An 18018-nucleotide genomic window follows, 5' to 3' on the forward strand; every position below is an offset into this window, starting at 1 on the left:
GAGTAACTCAAGTTTAGTTTTCTTAACATTTAATCATATGATCCCAAAAGATTTATGGCAATTTATTCAAGTAGGCGATGTGGTCAGGGCAGGAGACGAGAGGAGACCTACTGTGGCTTGCTCATTTTTTGTCTTTTCCCTTCAGAAATCTGCACATACTTTTGCCAGCACATAGTTTCGCAATGACTTTTTTTCCTTAATGTTTCTCCATTTTGGGTGGCGCCCAGATACAGCTGCCGCAGATGATAACTAGAGCTGTGGAAACACTGGTTGCTAGGAGGGGTTTTCTGCAAAGGCTATAAAAGCTTTGAAAGCCCTCTGCTCCTTTACTCCTGACTGTGCAGCCCTGCAAGGCAACGTTTGTGAGGAGTAAGGTAGGATTTTGTAGTTCATGACTGCTCTCTGTAGACCGAGCACACTTTAAGAATTGTGTGCTGATTTTGTCAAGTGACCTGGTGCAAACTTTCTGTGGGTTGGATTTGATGTCAGGGGAAAAGACGGGCGTGGGCAGGAGAAATTCTTTCCATTTTGGAACACTTTACACAAGGGCTTGGACAATTACTGCTTTTATTTAATGCAATTAAATAAAGGGAATAAAAAATGGTTAAAACTTCAAAACCAAACTTATTTGGAGTTGACCACTTTATATACTTTTCCTTTTTAGTAGGCTGCTGTAGAAATGTGCAGTAAAACTGGAATTCCTAGGAAACTACTATGCTTTGTGTGTAAACTTGAAAAATAGAAACAGCTGTTGTTAATTCAACAACTGTTGCTTTAGGACTTAGAAGAGACATTGCTCATGAAAGGGATGAGAATCAAATCTCTTAGAAATCAAATCAGAAATAAAATTTTAGAAATCAAATGAATCTTTTAGAAACATAAGAGCAAAATCCTGGTTTTCTGACTAAGAACTTGGCAAAGCCACATAAAAGCTGTATCATCTGGGGTTTGTTCTGCTAAATCTTTCCATAGAATTTTACAAGGATGAGATATTTTTTCTCTCTGATGTTTTCATATTCAGCAGACTTTTCACTGCAAAGTAAATTACTGTGTTAGATCTTCTGCCTGTTTTTCTACATGGCTGTAATTTACATTAAGATCCTGATATCAAGCCTTTGAAAGTAACCACATATCTGACATGCCTCATGATATGGTTAAATAAGCATAGATAAATGCTGTCATTTGACACAGACTGTAGTGTAAAAATCTAGTTTGTGCCCTTAAATATTTTTAATAAGGCATTTTCTCAAAACCTTAAAAAGTTTTGATAGGTTCAGTTCAAGGGTGCCTCTTCAGGGGGTTAAGATCCAGACAGAAAGAAATATTGTGGTGATTTTTGTGAAACAACAGTTAGGACTTTCAGTCTGGATGTCTGTCTGATTTTTCAATCCAGTTGATTGTTGATCATTCCAATTGGGAATGACAAAATGCACAAAACCCACAATATTTTTCAAGCTGAGAGACATTAACTTTTTGATCCTCTTTCCTGTTCAGCAGAACATGTACAAATTCCAGACTGGGAAGTGGGACATGTAGCCTAGACAGTATTTTGTTAAACAGAATAACTCTCGAATAGGTACCTGGCAGGGAGTAACCAGAAAGGAGCATCACACTTTTCTGTGGTACATTCTCTTTGCTCCTCTCAGTAAGAACATGGGGTTTTTTTCTTTTCCTTGCTCACAATCTATGTTCTGAGCATAAAAGTACCCAAAAATGTATGACAGAAAGCCATCAGTTCTTTCAGTCCTTTTCATACTGTGTTGAAGTAATGCTTGGACTGAATGTGTCCCTCCTGGGTCTAGGTATCGTTTACATGATTGCATTTTAGAGTGGCAGGAGACAAAGTATTGGGCAAGACCTTGTCTCCATCAGGGGGCTGGTTATCCTCCTAGATTCCAGTCTGCTTTTTTCTTACCAGCTGTAGTTTCTTCCAAAGCAGAAGAAAAGTTTTATATGTAAGTTGGTTTCTTACCTTGCGAAGCTCCTCTCAAGACTAAGCAGACTATTCAAGCAGACTAAGGTCTTTAGCTCCTCTCAAGAGCCATTGCCTACTTTGACTTATATTAACATTGCATTTTTTGTTTACTACATGGAAATAGATGGATCTGCGTGTCAGTGTCTTTATTTCAAAAGAGGCACAGACTTTTTTCTTACTGTATAATTTAAATCAGAAAAGACATAAAGTTTTAGAGACTTAATAAGCACAATTTAGTGTAGTCTAGTAGCCTTCTGCTCCAGTCAGCCCCAAGGACAGCAAAACCTTTAGAGCTTGGTGTCAAGGGTGGGTGTGGGGATATGTAGAAGAAACGCAGTGCTTCCCAAAGCCAGTTCTCCCTGGTAAGTGTTCCTTTATCAAGCAAAATACACCTCTTCTCAGATCTGGTGCAGGGAGACTGAATCTTATTTCACAGTTTGAAGTGGTTCTGTGCCCTGTGGACCAGTTAGTCAGCAGACATACCAGTACATGTCAGCGTTGATGACTCAGTGCACCCAGTATGGAGATTTTTATGTGCTTTCATCCTGCTGCACATGGCCTTCATTTTATGGTGTTATAAAATGCAGCAGAACTTCAGGTACTACAGTGCTTCATCTGCCCTTGTTAACTTCTGTCAATACAAGAAGAGTGCAGGACTCACTCTGACAGCTTGAGAAAAGTGCTGGTTGCAGTTGTGATGTAAGCATGCTTTTCTCGTCCTGGCTAAATAGCAGGTCATAAAAGTTGGTCCTTAAATATGACTCAATATTCTGTCCATTATTTACCCAGTTGAGGCCTACTCTAAATAATACACAAATACAGATTTTAAATCAGTTTCAGTTTTTGTGGCAGCACAGGCAGAGCTAAATTCCTTCCTAAGGGAAGGAAACAAAAGCAAGAGTTTTTTGGGGAAGAGGGAATATGGGTGGCTCTTACCTTGGAGAGGGGTGGTAAGGAGAGCTGCAGGCAGGCTGTGTGAGGTATTTGTCACTTTGTTGGTTGCTGAATGTGGAAGTAAGCTTTAGAGTTTTGCTGTGAGAGACAGAAAGACCTGGACTGTGGCTACACTCCTTGGTGCTAAACTTGTATTGGATCAAAAGATTGGTCTCTGCCCTTCCTACAGGACAGAGGGGATGTGTTGGCAGCATAACTAACATTTTTTATTATGATAAAAACCCCGAAAATCCAAATAGAATTTTGTCTCTTAACACCAGTTTCAAGGTCAGTCTGGTTTACTCAGCAACAGTACCTCTAGTTATTGCTTGTATGTATGCTTTAAAACCAACTCATCCCTAGAGTTTGCTGAGGAAGAGCATTTAAAAAAAAAATCTAGTTAAATAACTATTTGATAAACCATTGATATCTTCTTTCTATTCCCTCACTGTTTCCGTTAGCAAACAGAAGATTCCTCACACCAACAATAGAAGTTGTTATGAAGCAACCTGTCCATTATTTTTGAGTACTTAATGTCACATCACCACTCATTTCTTCCTTTTCTGCATAGTGACTAATGGAAAATCTGGGTTGATTTTCTGTTTGAGCGGTGAAAAGCAAAAAATTATTTTAAATCCTCTTCTTAAACTGGTAATGCTTTATTATTATCATGTAGAAATTGTAGGAAATATGCAAGAAAAAGTAATGTATATAAAACTCTCCAGATGTACTCATCTTCCTTAGAAAATGTCTAGTCAAAGAAATTACATGAAAGTATATTTAACAAGGGAATATCTTTTTTCCTAACATAATATACGAGAACTCCAACCTCAGTGACTGATGAGACAAGAGCACTTGTTTACCAGTGAATTTCAAAATGAGCATAGATGATAGATTAACTAATGAGAAAGACAGGCTAATTGGTTTCTAGTAACTTCCCTTTGTAAGTCAGTGCTAATGCTAATGTGTTGCTATAGGCAAATAGTACTATTACTGTTCTAATCTAAAACTTCTGAAAGTAGCTAAGAATGTAGGGGTGAGCAAGCAGTTGTGGAGCATCACATCACCTGAGAAACATCAAAGCTTCCCGTAGCACAGGCCCGTTACCATGTGGGACACTAACCACTGCATGTCGTAGTGCTAGAGAAGTGATTTTGGGGGTGGGAATTCTTGAGTTGCACTGGTGCTCAAAATGATGAGAAATGGTTTGTATCTCTTCCCAGAAACTCTTGTCAACATGGCTATGGTATCAGAATTTCTGAAGCAGGCATGGTTCATGGACAATCAGGAGCAGGAATGTATTGTAAGTATTATCAACTTTGAGAGCATCATGCTTATTTTCCTATACTCTTACAAGTGGTTTAAAGGCATTTAAACATCTTTCATACTTACAAATAGAGGAAAAATAATGGTAAAACTCCTGCAGATTAGAACTGGAACCCAATTTTATTGCAGTGTACAGTCTAATGTAACCATATAATGTAGGAAGTTTGCTACCAGATGAAAAATTGCTCCTGTTTGCACCTATCAGTCTAGTTATCAATTTCTAGGCAGAACTAGATAGTGTGATTAAATTGTAATTCCCAACGGCCAGTCACTGATTCACTAAAATCGGCTTCTTTAAAGTAGTAATCTGATGCTGAGTTGTGTGAACGTGTCAAAACATGTTCAGGCAATGTATGTGAACAAAACAGGGACTGTTTGGCTGAGATTTAGGAAGCCATGAGTTAGAATATAGGAGTGTAAAGGAGGAAGTAAAATTTTCATATCACATGTCATGCCAACGAGCCACAACACGTAACAAAAAGCCTCAGACAATGAGTACTGTTATAGATTAGAAGGGAGGGGTATGGTAGTGAGGAGTCAAGATTACTGCACTAGGATGATGTGGAGAGTCTTTGTGATAATGAGGTGAAGATACTGAAATGAAAGCAAAGCTAAAGCAGTACACCGTGAAGTCACACGGTGTTCCCTAAAAAGCTTACATTTTGAAAACAAAATTATATAGGGGGAGTTTCAGTAAACAAAAGTTTTCTGCTCTAGACCCCTGTGGATTTTGTAATTTCGACTCCACAACATTCTGTGCATAAACCTTTGGCTCCATCATCCTATCTCCCTTCCATTCTCAGGGTCCTGAGACATTCTTGGCTGTGGTGGTTACAGACAGTTTTGTATTGCTGGTAGATAAGTTTGGCATGGAAACCAGTATACAAATGTTAGCCTGTGAGATTGAGAAACAGGGAATGAGACAGTCCCATTCCTTTGTTGGCTTAGCGCACAAGGCACAATGATCTTTTAAAAAGTATGTGAGAGATTGATTTAAGTATACAGTCTGTCTGCTCTCTTACAGCTCCTAGTAATACAATTGTGCTGGGAGATGAACATTCAATTATCAGATGCTAGAATCATGCAAAATTCAATACAAAGTCTTGTATGTAAAGCATGTATCCATAAAACCTTGCCATTTCTCTTGGGGTGTTTTATTTTAATGGCAAAGGATTAAAAAAAATTCAAATACTAGTTTTTGAAACAAGTATAAATTTCATCCAAGAATCTTGGAGCATTTTATAACTTCTGTAATAGTAGTAGGCATCAGTTATTTGGTGCTGTTGAGTTATAGGTCCTACCAGTAATTTGATGTGTCATATTGCTGACATAAGGCAAGCCATGTGATCTGTTGTATAGTTCCCAGAGGCCTTCAGACATTGACTAGAGAGTGCCCTTCCAGGAGTAGATTCACCAAAACCAGATGGTGGCTTTCTGAAAACTGTGGCTTAAGTTTCAAAGAAGCTGGGAAACAGGTCTCCACTTCCTTGTAGGATTAGGCTTGAACTCTTCCCCAAGATCTTAAATGCAAGAAGTGTTTGAAAGCTTAGATATGAGTCAGCTGAGGAGACCCTTAATGTGATACAGTCAGTTTGCATAAGATGAACAATAGAAATTAGCACTTTACTGGAAGTGCCTGTAGGATTTAATTGTGGGTTTAGAGCCTTTAAAATTTGAGCATAATTTCCTAATTTTGACAGTTAATTATTTTCTTATGCAATCCAACTTACATTAAGAAATAGATCTTCAGGTACCTAAACCAATTTATGAAGCACTTTCTGTTTAATATAAGAGCTGTGAAAGGAATAGATCCAATACATATCCATTACTGAACCTGTTCAATTATCTGTAGCTACAAAACTGTGTGTTCCTTGATGATAAAAGGCAATCCCAAAGGCAATAGTTTATTTGGGCATCCAAAACTGCTTCTATACAAAAATATTATTTGGTATGAGAAATTTTTTTTCTTTTTTAAATTTCATTTTCTATTTTCCCCCTGCAGAAAAGTTCAAAAGGTGGCCATGGAGTTCAGTCATACCCAAATTTTGATCCGTCAGCTGATGTTGCTGCTTTGGACAGAGCTATTACTGTAAAGGGTAAGAGGAGTAAATATTTAACTTGCTGCATTAGGACTCTCAGGAAATTTTGAGAATAACATTGAATAAAATATCAGAGCAAGAGACAATGGCAAGCAAGAGAGGGGCCTCTGCTTTTAAAAGCTTGGCAATACATTAAATTGTGCCACTTGGTGAAGTATCTCAGTTCTTTGATAGCCTAGTGGTGTATTACAGTTTCAGACCTTAATGCTATATTAAAGTTCTTGAATATATTAAAGGAAGTGTTGTAAAATTTCAATTTCTAGGGAAGGAAAAAATACTGCAACATACCATACCAATACTTTTTCGCTTTATTTCTGTAAAATTTCTGCAAGAGGTAGTGATTATGCTGATAATGTATTGTGTGTTTCTCCTACATTTCTCGCTTTTAATGAAATTCACATTTGGCACTTTGTCTGTGCTTCAAAAGGTTTTCCAGTTTGACTTACTGAGATTAAATGAGTATGCCATCTATTTTCTTTTTTAGTGTGGGTTTCTGTTTGTTTGGGGTTTTTTAGGTTTTTTTTTCAGTATAATGGAAGATCTACACTCAGAACACTTTAAGACTTTTTGTATGAAATTTATGTGTCCTAGAGGGGTCTTATTTATTTGGTTTCTTAGCTACATCACTAATCTTGTGAGTCTGTAGATGATTACAGCTTTTCCTTTGGTTAATCTTGAGTTTGTCTAGAAACCAAAATACGACATAAAGCAGATAATAACAACAAAAAATGTAACTGGCTAAATGATTTTGACTATTTTGGGATTTTGATTGGTGATTCATAGGTGTGGATGAAGCCACCATCATTGACATCTTGACTAAAAGAACAAATGCTCAGCGTCAGCAGATCAAAGCTGCCTATCAGCAGACTAAAGGAAAGGTAAGGTATATTCAAGCCAATCTTAAATTTTCACCCGGAATATATATGTTTCTCCTGGCTCAAATGGTATATGTGAGTAAGGATAGAATACTGAATCGGATAGGAGAGTTGTAGGACCTTAACACTGTTCCCCAAGTATGCCGACACTGGTATAGGGAGGGGCTTCCAGTGTTCTCCCACCTCTAAGTAGTAAAACTGCTCGTCCCTGGAATTGAGAAGCTTGGAAGTTACTACATGTTTCTGCAAAGTGTTTAAATTGCTCTTACTCTTCTCAGATAAAGATTTTCTCCATTTGGACCTGTAACTCCAAATTGAAATTAGTTTCACAGTTGGCATACCAGACATAGTGAGCATTTGTTCCTTGGACAGGGATTCCTTTGAGGGTAACTTTTAAAGGCCAACTTATAAAGTAAGTCTAATGTCTGACTTTAGCCTAACTTTCCTGTTTATGTTCAGGAAACCTCACCTGTGATTTTCACAACCCTCTCCTCCCTCAGAGGAAGCTCCAGCTTTGCAATTGTATTTTTAAAATAATTGTAGTAAATGTATAATGTCAAAAGGTTCAAGAACAATAATGTTAGATTATCAGATACCTTAGTTCCTAGCACACCGTCCATAAGCAGAACAAAACTAACTATGGACATAGTGCTTATTTCTGAAATAATCTCATTGGTTTAGCTATCCTCACAAAGCAGGTTGACATTCTCACTCTTAACAGCTACAACCTGGACACAAACAGAATAAGAGTACTGAACATTTTTGCATAGGTGGCAGAATAAAGCAGACTTAATTTTTCTTTTTTCACCCCTCTTAAATTTAGGTCAAATTGGAATATAGATCGTATCTTCAGGACTTGTGGTTTTGTTTAGGGTGGTTTTACATATTTTCACTTCAAACTCTGTATCCATCATGCAATAAATGATGAATTCAAATGTTACTCAGATAAGCAACTCAGTCGTAACTGTAAGAACAATATGGCATTATCTTTTCTTGAAGAACAAGCAGACTATTTTGAGTCTTCTTCTCATGCTGTAAATGGTTCAATATACCTGAACTAGGTGAACTGCAATGTGTGAAGGCACTCCTGAGTATTCACTGAAAAACCCTGCCAGATGATTTGGTTAACATAAAGGTGACCAATTTGAAACTTGAAGTAGGGCTTCATAATTCTTACTATTATAGATAAAGGAATGATGTAAACTAAGAATGATCAGAGGTCAGACTAATTTTTGGACTGCAGCCGAATAGCAGCTACACTTTTACTTTCTTATTCTTCCTGAAACAGAGTCTAGAAGATGCTTTGAAAAAGGCTCTGAAAAGCCACCTCGAGGATGTTGTTGTGGCTTTGCTCAAAACTCCAGCTCAATTTGATGCTGAAGAATTAAGAGCCTCTATGAAGGTAAGGCAAAATCTTCAGAGAAGAACTTTCGTAGAGAGCATCAGTAATTATCAAGGCCTGTAAATGACACTGGACACAGATTTCAAGGCTTGTGTATTATCTTTATTTAAACTTCATTTTGTAAAATAAGTCTGTATTGGTAATTCAGTTTATGAGAACAAGACCCGGTAATCTCTGCTGAATTTCAGAGTTGGTCATTCTTTTGTGAGAATGAACTCTTTCTGCCTTTTGAAAACTGGTTGCTAATGGGAGCATAGTGTTTACATACATGTTTACATAAAAGAAAAAAGGGGAGGAAGTATTTTTCTTCAAAGATTTTACATTCCTATCTTTTATGTGCACAGTTTGATCCTTTTAGCACTTCTTTTGGGGACCAGTATATTAAATGTGATAAGAATTTAATTCCAAAAGAGCTGAAATTACAATATTATATGGAAGCATAATGTTTTTAATTTTTCTCATTCCATGTGGTGCCTTCAAAGCCAAGCCAGTGATTTACGTCTTACTTCTGTTACGAATTTAAGCTTGCTCTATTGGATAACATCTCTAAAATTCAATCACTTTTATCAGGGGCTTGGAACTGATGAAGATACCTTGATTGAGATTCTGGCCTCAAGAACCAACCAAGAGATCAAAGAAGCCAACAGATACTACAAAGAAGGTAATTCAGAGCAAGAAAGAAGTATTAACATTATAACCCTGTAGCCAACACGTTAGAGTCACTGCCTCACCTATTAAAAAAAGGAGCTGAGAAGAGTATAGGAGGCAAATGAAGCTTCACAGAAAATTGACAGAGTTGCTGGGGAGGGAGGTCACGGTGACTTTTGCTGACCTATGTAGATCCCAGTAGTGCAGGAAAAGATACATCACCACTGCTGGAATTGTGGGTGTCTCATGGACTGAGTCACACATTTATATGCTTTCTAGGATGCATGCAAAACAAAGCTGCTTTTCTTCCCCTGTAACTAAACCTTGGCTGACATTTTAAGATAAAAGGATAGACTTGAAAAAGGAATCTTACTGAGTTAGCAACAGAGACATGTTAGCAGTAGGAGGAACAGTGTACTACAGGGGGAAAATATTTGAAGAAATTACTGATATGTAGTGTGGTGTCTCTCTTATATGTCGAGTTTACTGTGTTTTCTAATTAAATCCTTTTTTCTGAGATGATGAGGTAACTTTGACCAAGACATTTCTTCTTAGATGCTCATATTAATAGCTTGAGTTTTTGGAAAAGTTTTGTGTTTGAGTACAGTACTGATAAGGACAGCCACAAATAAGAATGAAAAAGAAAAAGGGTCAGAAAAAGGTTTTTTTGTATTTCACAAGCAGAAACCCAAGACAATGCTACCTATAAGGCCTTAGAGGATATTTTTCAGCACATTTTGGGTTTAACCTCCAATTTCACAGCACATCTCACAGGATTTAGAGGATATGTTAAAAATAAACTCCTTCACTTGAAATCAAATGAGAAAAAGTATGAAAACTACATTTCTAGTGGACATATTTAAGTGGGAAATTAGGAAAAGACTCAAAAAGATCACAGAAAGGTTTGGAAGGGCCTTTAAAAATTATCTAGTCAACTTAGTTGATACAATACAAACTATGATTTGATTTCAGTGCTGAAGAGAGATCTGACACAAGACATCATCTCTGACACATCTGGAGACTTTCAAAAGGCTTTGGTTGCTCTTGCCAAGGTATGCTATGCTTAAGCATTTTGAGTGGCAATATCTATTATCAAGAATCAATGTTGTCAAGGCTATTTTAGAGAGACGTGCAATAAATAAAGATTTAGGTAATATTTATTTCTTTGCATTGCTTTTTTTTCACTTTCACATCCTTGACCATTATAAACTGTTCTTAAACAAACTGTAGTAAGATTTTATCTCAAATGCCTTTTAAAAAACTTCATTGTTTATTGGGAAACATATTTCCTTTTTATCAGTTACACTTTCAAGACTTTTTTTGTGCTATCTTTAAGTACTAGAAAAAGTAACAGGCATAATGTCATGTCAATGGACTAGAAATAGAAAAAGAAGAAATGCTTAAAATTAGTGAAATAAACTTTTTTTTCCTGTTAAGATATGTTTCTAGTAGGTAGATGATGGGACAAAGCCAGGGAGTTATCAAACACTGGACCTCCCCAATAAAAAGACCCTTTTAAAATGACTAAATATTTTATTTTTGAGTATATGTATATGAAGCTTGTACTTACACACAGGATGATTTTTTAGTACATCCATGTACATGGTTTGGATTTTCAGTTTTAACTTTCAAATCAGCTTGAAAGGTGTCGATTGAACGATCATCAGGGAGCAAGTCACAGGTTAGAAGCCTGTAGTTTCATGTCAAGAAACTGTGGATTTTTAGGTAGGAATTAAGAAATAAGTTGCTGGTGGCTGTAGAAGTATGTTCTCTGATTACAAATGCAACAGTTTTATTCACAGAATGTTTGACATAACTGCACCTATTTCCAGTTATATATTAGTTTGAGTGGTACTGCACAACTCTAAACTGTTGAGCTTTAGTGAACTGAATGATTGTGAGTAACAGTGAAATTTTATTTATTTCTTTATGTAGGCTGATCGATGTGAAAATCCTCATGTGAATGATGAACTTGCTGACAATGATGCCAGGGTAAGGTCATACTTGGCACTTTGCAGTTCTTCTGACTTACTTGAGATTGCGCTGGCTGAATCCTGTATATTGCAGACCTAACAGAGATTTCAATGTGATACAGCAGTCATTTATGAGGAGATAGTGTTTTACAAAGTTCATGTAAGTTCATTATATGAAGGAAATTAGATCTTCACCCTAATATCTACCTTCAGAAACATTTCTGCAAGACCTCATCTAGTTCATGTGAAGCATGCAGACTATTTGAAGTACAGGTCACAAGTAGAAGAGTCAGACCCAGTCTTTCTTCTGTTTATGAAACAGTTCTTGAATTAAGGAACAAGGGTGTGCTCATCTATGTGCAGAATTAGCTACCCTACATTTACCAGTGTGAACTCTGCAGTGTATCAGATATAGCTATTGCTTTACAATGAAGAACATTTTAAGATTATTGGTAAACCTCACAGTTATTTTCTTAATAATTCTAAAATAAACATCTGATCTTTTTCTTATTTCTTTCAACATTAGTGGCACTATTTTTGATAAAATCTTGATAAAACTTAGCAGTCTTTCCTGAGTTTTCACCTATAAAATGTTACATCACAGTTACAATCTACATTTAGATTACTTCCAATTGAGTTTTAAAAAAAATCCAGCAAAGACTAGGCCATTGAGAAATACTGCTTTAATTCCTAGTACATAAGGAGTTCAGTTCTGTTATCTGCCCTGGATATGAAAGTAAACTAATACTTTGTCTGAGCTCAAAAGTTCGCACTGTTTATCTTGATGCAGAGTGTTAAATCTTCGAGCTGTGTGGAGGTCTTTAATTATTACTCTTAGAGAGGTTGGAGGAAGTGAGGAAAATGGAGGAGATCGATAAGGTTTTTACTTTCCTGGAAGTAAAAGTCACTCCTGGAAAGATGAGGAAGTACTTGGTACATAGGCTTCTCCTGAATATTGGACCAGTTTGTTGCAGAAACAGTTTTGTCAGTCTTAAGAAAGCCTATGAGTCTTGAACTTCCATGCAGACTGCTATCGCGACAAATGAAAAATAACTTCATTCAAAAATGTAGTATACCCAGAAAAGCTAGATGATGATCACGAAATGTCTGAAAATATGCTTTTTAGCTGCATAGTGTTTGCTACGTACTATTATGACATAAGTGAAGTATGAAGCATTATTTGACAGAGCTGGAGTTAGTCTGAGGTAGGGTAGAGTTTTGATCTGGATTGTGTCAAGGGACAGTGTTCATTACTAACAAGCAATGGCCCTCAAAGGTACAGTATTCCTGTTTGAGTTTTACTATTCCCATATTGACTTTGCCACCTTCTTTTCTTTATGACAGGCCTTGTATGAAGCAGGAGAGAAAAGGAAAGGAACAGATACCGGTGTGTTTGTTACTATTCTTACTACAAGAAGCTACCCACATCTTCGAAGGGGTATGTTGAACAAAGCTTCATGCTTCTCTGGGATGATTTTTGAACGTGGCCTGCTCATGAATTCAAAGACTATACAGGTTATCAAGACATGACCCCAATTGGAAGCATGCTTGCTTACTAGGGGTGTGGTTGGCAGCCTGGCTGTTCTTTCCATAGTAGAGATGAGCAATATTATTTAGGCTGTTAACAAAACTGAAGTCTCAGCTGGGTTGTGATCACAACACCAAGGAATCAGAGTGGAAGAGGTTCTGAGAGGTCCCCAAAATTGCCTTGGTTTTTAGCCAGGTTGCCCTAGACAGAGGGCTGTCACACAACGTCACAGGCTCTGGTGTAGTCAGTTGGCCACCTCTACCCCTGCCGATGGGAAATGAACCCTTCCATCCTAACAAAGTCCCGTTCCGTACGCTGACTCCACCAGTCCGTGCAGTAACGCTGCTCCACATTGTGCTGTCTGAAGAAAGTGAGAAAGAGGACCCACAAACAGTCCTCTGCTGCAGCAGTGAGGACAGAATAAGGCAGAGACAATGCAGGGAGAATACTGTTTTCTTCCCTTATTTAGTCTTTCAGAAGTACACCAAATACAGCAAGCATGACATGAACAAGGTACTGGATTTGGAGCTGAAAGGTGATATTGAGAACTGCCTCACTGCCCTTGGTAAGTGGTTCTGCAGATTGAAACCTACTGTGTGTACTGACTAAACTTAAAATTCTACTTCTGTCATAATTGCTCTGGTCAGAAACTATTCTTTATTTACCCTGCTTCATTGAGAAGCTTGCTAAATAATGCCTTGGAAAACCTAATCCAATCATAGTGATTTAATTGACATCTAAAATCAGTTGAAGTTGATGACTAGGTAGAAATACCTCTCCTGGTATGTGGAAAGGTCTTTCAAGGAGAACAGATGAGTTGTCTACACAGAAAGAACTTTAAAAGAAATCAATATGCCAAAAAGAGCTGTCAGAACAGCCACATTTTTTATTAAAAATCCAATAGTTTTAAACCTGTCTTCAACCAAACCCATTCTTTGACTCTAAGTTTCATGTTGCAAGGATACTAACAATATACAATTATTAAAAATATAACAAGTTCCCTTCTGTGGTTTTGTTCATGAAAATACTCATATAAATTTAGTAATTGTTGTTCATGAACAATAAGGTAAAGAAGGGACTCCCTCTTACCACTGGATCAGGGATGTAACTGGGAGCCAGGACACCCATCTTGTTCTTAGCTTTTTTATCACTGTCAAGCGTATTTTGGATAAAAGAATAATTTCCATCAGATCCCTCTTATTATCAAAATTGAACTATAACTTGCTTTACAAAATATCAGATTATAACCTCCAGCTCTGCTATAGAAGGCATAAATGCTTTCACATTTTTCTCTTTGGGAGCTGCAACACCTTCTGTAATTTTGTGGCAGTAAACTAGGGAGAACAGCATTGTTTTTATAGTAACTATTCTCCCCTGACTGAATTGTAAACAGAGGAAATGAACTTCTCATCCTCGTATTTTGACATAAGGTAACAAAGAAGTACATAAATAGGGTCTGCCGGTAGGAAAAATGAGACTGTTTTTAAAGTGTTTTATTGCTAGACTTTTGTTACATGTGTAGCAGAAGTGACCTTATTTCACTGCTTTGTTACAGTGAAGTGTGCCACAAGCAAACCTGCTTTCTTTGCTGAAAAGCTCCATTTGGCAATGAAGGTAATCTCAGTAAAAATCTCCTCTTTGTAAACATGGGGTGCTATATAAGCTGAAAAGTAGAAAGTTAGCTAGAGGTCTCTAGGCCCTGTGTGTGATAGAAAAGGACTGCAGAAGGAAATTCAGTGTATTTCTCTCACTCCTTCTGTTCTTTCCTTTGAAACCTGAGTATTTTCCATTGGAGGAGTTGTGTGTTTGCTGTAGTGTGTTCAGGAGGGCATCTGTCCATACACACATATCTTTTACTGTTACAGTGACAGGAAGGTGACTGGAAATTCTCTCACTTACGAAACAACGATTATAGTAAAAAAAGGAAAAAGGCGAGCACTGTTAAAAAAGAAATGAAAAAAGGCAGTGAAGTCTAGGCTGTCCCTAATGTCTTGCAAGCACAGTGAAGGAGATGTCTGGTTTTAGGAAACAGTGAAAAGAAATGTTTAAAAATGTTTAAAAAACCCCAAAGAGGGTGGAGGTAGCCTGTCAAAAGTGAATTGTGCTCATAGGGAACATAAGACAGATGTGAGACCTCCCTGTTACAAGATACTAAAGGAAAAGGAAAGGGGTATGTTCATCTACAAAGAAGTCTGATGGATTAACACACAGAACTTGATTAAAGATATTTCAGTGACATAAGTAGCATAATTATTTTCCCTTTTTTTTTCTCCCCCTTTTTACTTTGTTTCTTTTAATAGGGTGCTGGGACTCGGCACAAAGACCTCATCAGAATCATGGTTTCGCGCCATGAAGTGGATATGAATGAGATCAAAGGCTATTACAAGAGTCTGTATGGCATCTCTCTTCGCCAAGCCATTATGGTAGGTTTTCTTCCACCTGACATATGAAATGCAGAACAACTGGATTACTTTTGAAGTCCAGTAAAGGTCCATTCACTTTTCTGCTCCTCAGTCACCAGTTCATCCTGAGTACCTCATTGTAGATGAGTAACTTATGTTTCCAATGGCCCACAGGCTGGGAGAACTAATTCCTTTTCCAGGTCAAAGTTTATGTCAAAAGAACAATAGTAATTTGTTAGTAGTGATGCATGTCTCAGGATGTCACCTTAGAGTAGAAGCCAAGAGCTGAATGGAGAAACAGTATCCCCAAATTCCTGTACTTAAGCACTACATTGGCAGGAGAGTGAAGAAAATTGCTGTGACAGCTCTAACAGAGATATTTGACGTAACTGGATATTGGCTTTTAACATTCGGGGTACTCCAGCAAATGAATTTTTAATTTTGTTAACATTTATTTGGCCTGTTTTCCCTATGACCTAACCTAAATGAGTTAAACTAACAAAAACCTTTTGTTAAAAGGGACTGACTACCCCAAGTATTTTCCAGAAAATTTAAGCAGTGAGGGACTTGAAGAAAGCTAAACTGGCAAAGCATCTTTGTGGAGAATAGTAGACATAACTGAAAAAAAGAGATGTCTTGATTGGAGTAGAAACATACTCCCTACATGTATGAAAATGCCTTCTGGATTTTTATTGGTGTCTGCTATGCTTTCAGTTAGGTGCCAAAGGTCACTTTAATCTTCCCTTAAGTGTGTCTGTGATCTGTAATTTGATATGTAATTACACCACCTCATCATGTTCCAAAGTGGTGATTACATCCTAATGTCTTGAGGTATAGCTTGGCTACACAAAACAACTCATGTATCTCTGAAAACTAGATTCAAATGAGAGAAAACAAGAAATGCATGTCATAATTACACTGAATACTTAATGCATAATTGCTGAATAAGCAATCCCATGGTGAGTAAAGTTTCACTGTACTGTTAGTCTCTGTTTGAGATGCTCCTAGAAGCAATGTGTACACATGAAGTATTTTAATATTAATGAGCATTGGATAACACTGATCAAGAAAGAAATTTTTACTTTATTTAGAGTAAAAGCTTAAGCTCCTGGGTAGATAAAAATCTTCTGTGCTTCTCTTTTTCACTTACACCGCTAGACCTCCCAGCATTTTTACTAGCCTTGTCTACCTATACTGCACTCTGGAAATGCATGTATTTATTTCTAGGTCATGCAAATAACTTCAGTGAGGGTACTTGGTTCGAGCTCAGTCTGTGGCTAGCTAGTGTTTTATCAAGTGATTAATTCATATAGATGGAGCACTGATATTTGATCAATGTATATTGAATGTTAATTTGAATTTATTTTACTTGAGAGCATTATTTTAACAACTGTGTGGTTTTCATGCTTAAATTTACAGGATGAACTCAAAGGGGATTATGAAACCATCCTGGTGGCTTTATGTGGAAGTGATAACTAAGTTTCATGTTCCTGAAATGCACTCAAGCCCAGTTGCTGAAAGTCTTTGTATTTGCATGTCTGTATAAAACACAGGCTTTACACAGGGAGGTTTCTGTGGAAGGGTACTTAGTGCATATGTATTATGTTTTTTTCAGTATCCTTACTCTGAATGGCATCAATATTTCTGGTTGCCATTATTTATCCAAAGTGAAAGAATGCCCCCAAGTTTGTATTTGCATATGAAAATGGTAAAGTTTTCATCTATGCTAAGCAAATAAACTTTTAAAAATAAAATTCAGCCATGTGTAACTTTGTATATCTTTTGTTGCTATTCTGCATTTAGTTTCAAGTTCTGTGAGTACAGTGTGTGAGGGAAAAATCAGTAAATAACTTAATCAAAACATAATGTAGTAATATCAAGTGTAGCTGAGTCTGTACCTTTCAATTCCACTTCAGCTAGGGTTTGTGTAAGCCAGATATAAGAAAAGCACTTAAGGATATCCTGTTAAAAAAATTTAATATATAAAATTAATAGAAAAACGGCAATGATATCTCTGTCTTGTTCTTATTTAAATTTCAGGGTGAATAAACCTGTTGCGTTTTGTACGCTGGAAAAAAAATTCTTCATAGGACATTATGGGAGACTGAAATGATAAAGGCTAATGGCTCAAACAATTAGCTGTTTGCAAAAGCTTTGGGTGCTTTTCTGAGGCCAGGTTTGCACGCTCCCCCCCCCCCCCCCCCCCCCGCCACTTAAAAAGGGAGGAGAGGAGAATTTTTCAATGTGGAGTGGCAAATCCTCTGATCTGCAGAAGACTTCTTTTTGGCAGACTGCAAGAGGGTCTCAGCAGGAACATGTTCTTTGTGAGAGCCCAGCCTAGCTATTCAACTTCAAAATGGGAATGAGGGAGCACTTAGAATTTTCATTTAAAGGAGAAGATGATATAAACATGTTAGTAATATAAAAACAGTTGTTAATCTGGTTACAGGGGCTTTGTAGGACAATGCAACAGAGGAAATGTTTACTGTGCATTGCTGTAGTCTAACAAGTTCTTCTAATTGTAAGGCATTTCACTGTTTTTTAAAATATTGTATGTATTCATCTTTGCTAGAGGCAAGAGTAGTAGCATTTTGATTGTATTCTATTTTTGTCTACTTCTAAAATGCAAATGCTGATTTTTTTGAAGAGGAAGGTTTGGTTTGTGTAGTGCTGTATCAAGGAGAAGTCACAGTTTACTGCAAGCTAGCTCAATCCCCTGGGGTTATTCGCTTCTGTCTGAGAGGCACAGGTTTCTGCAAAGTTAGGGAACTACTTCCTTAAACATTTAAAAAACCAGAAGTTTTTTTAAAAAATTCCATTCATATGGCTCTTTCATATGGCTATTTCGCAATTGTTT

At 37.1% G+C, this 18018-nt stretch overlaps 1 protein-coding gene across 1 annotated transcript; it reads left to right on the forward strand.

The window, feature by feature from the left end:
- Nucleotides 1-266: 266 nt before the first annotated feature.
- ANXA1 (annexin A1) lies at nt 267-16930 on the forward strand. Its single transcript, XM_032096993.1, has 13 exons — nt 267-374; nt 4132-4211; nt 6237-6330; nt 7117-7211; nt 8497-8610; nt 9181-9271; nt 10231-10310; nt 11194-11250; nt 12576-12669; nt 13229-13324; nt 14315-14373; nt 15060-15182; nt 16581-16930. The coding sequence occupies exons 2-13, from the start codon at nt 4146-4148 to the stop codon at nt 16638-16640; spliced, it is 1029 nt and encodes a 342-aa protein (XP_031952884.1). The 5' UTR covers nt 267-374; nt 4132-4145; the 3' UTR covers nt 16641-16930.
- The last annotated feature ends 1088 nt before the right edge of the window (nt 16931-18018 follow it).

Source organism: Corvus moneduloides, chromosome Z, assembly GCF_009650955.1.
Source record: "Corvus moneduloides isolate bCorMon1 chromosome Z, bCorMon1.pri, whole genome shotgun sequence".
NCBI lineage: Eukaryota > Metazoa > Chordata > Aves > Passeriformes > Corvidae > Corvus > Corvus moneduloides.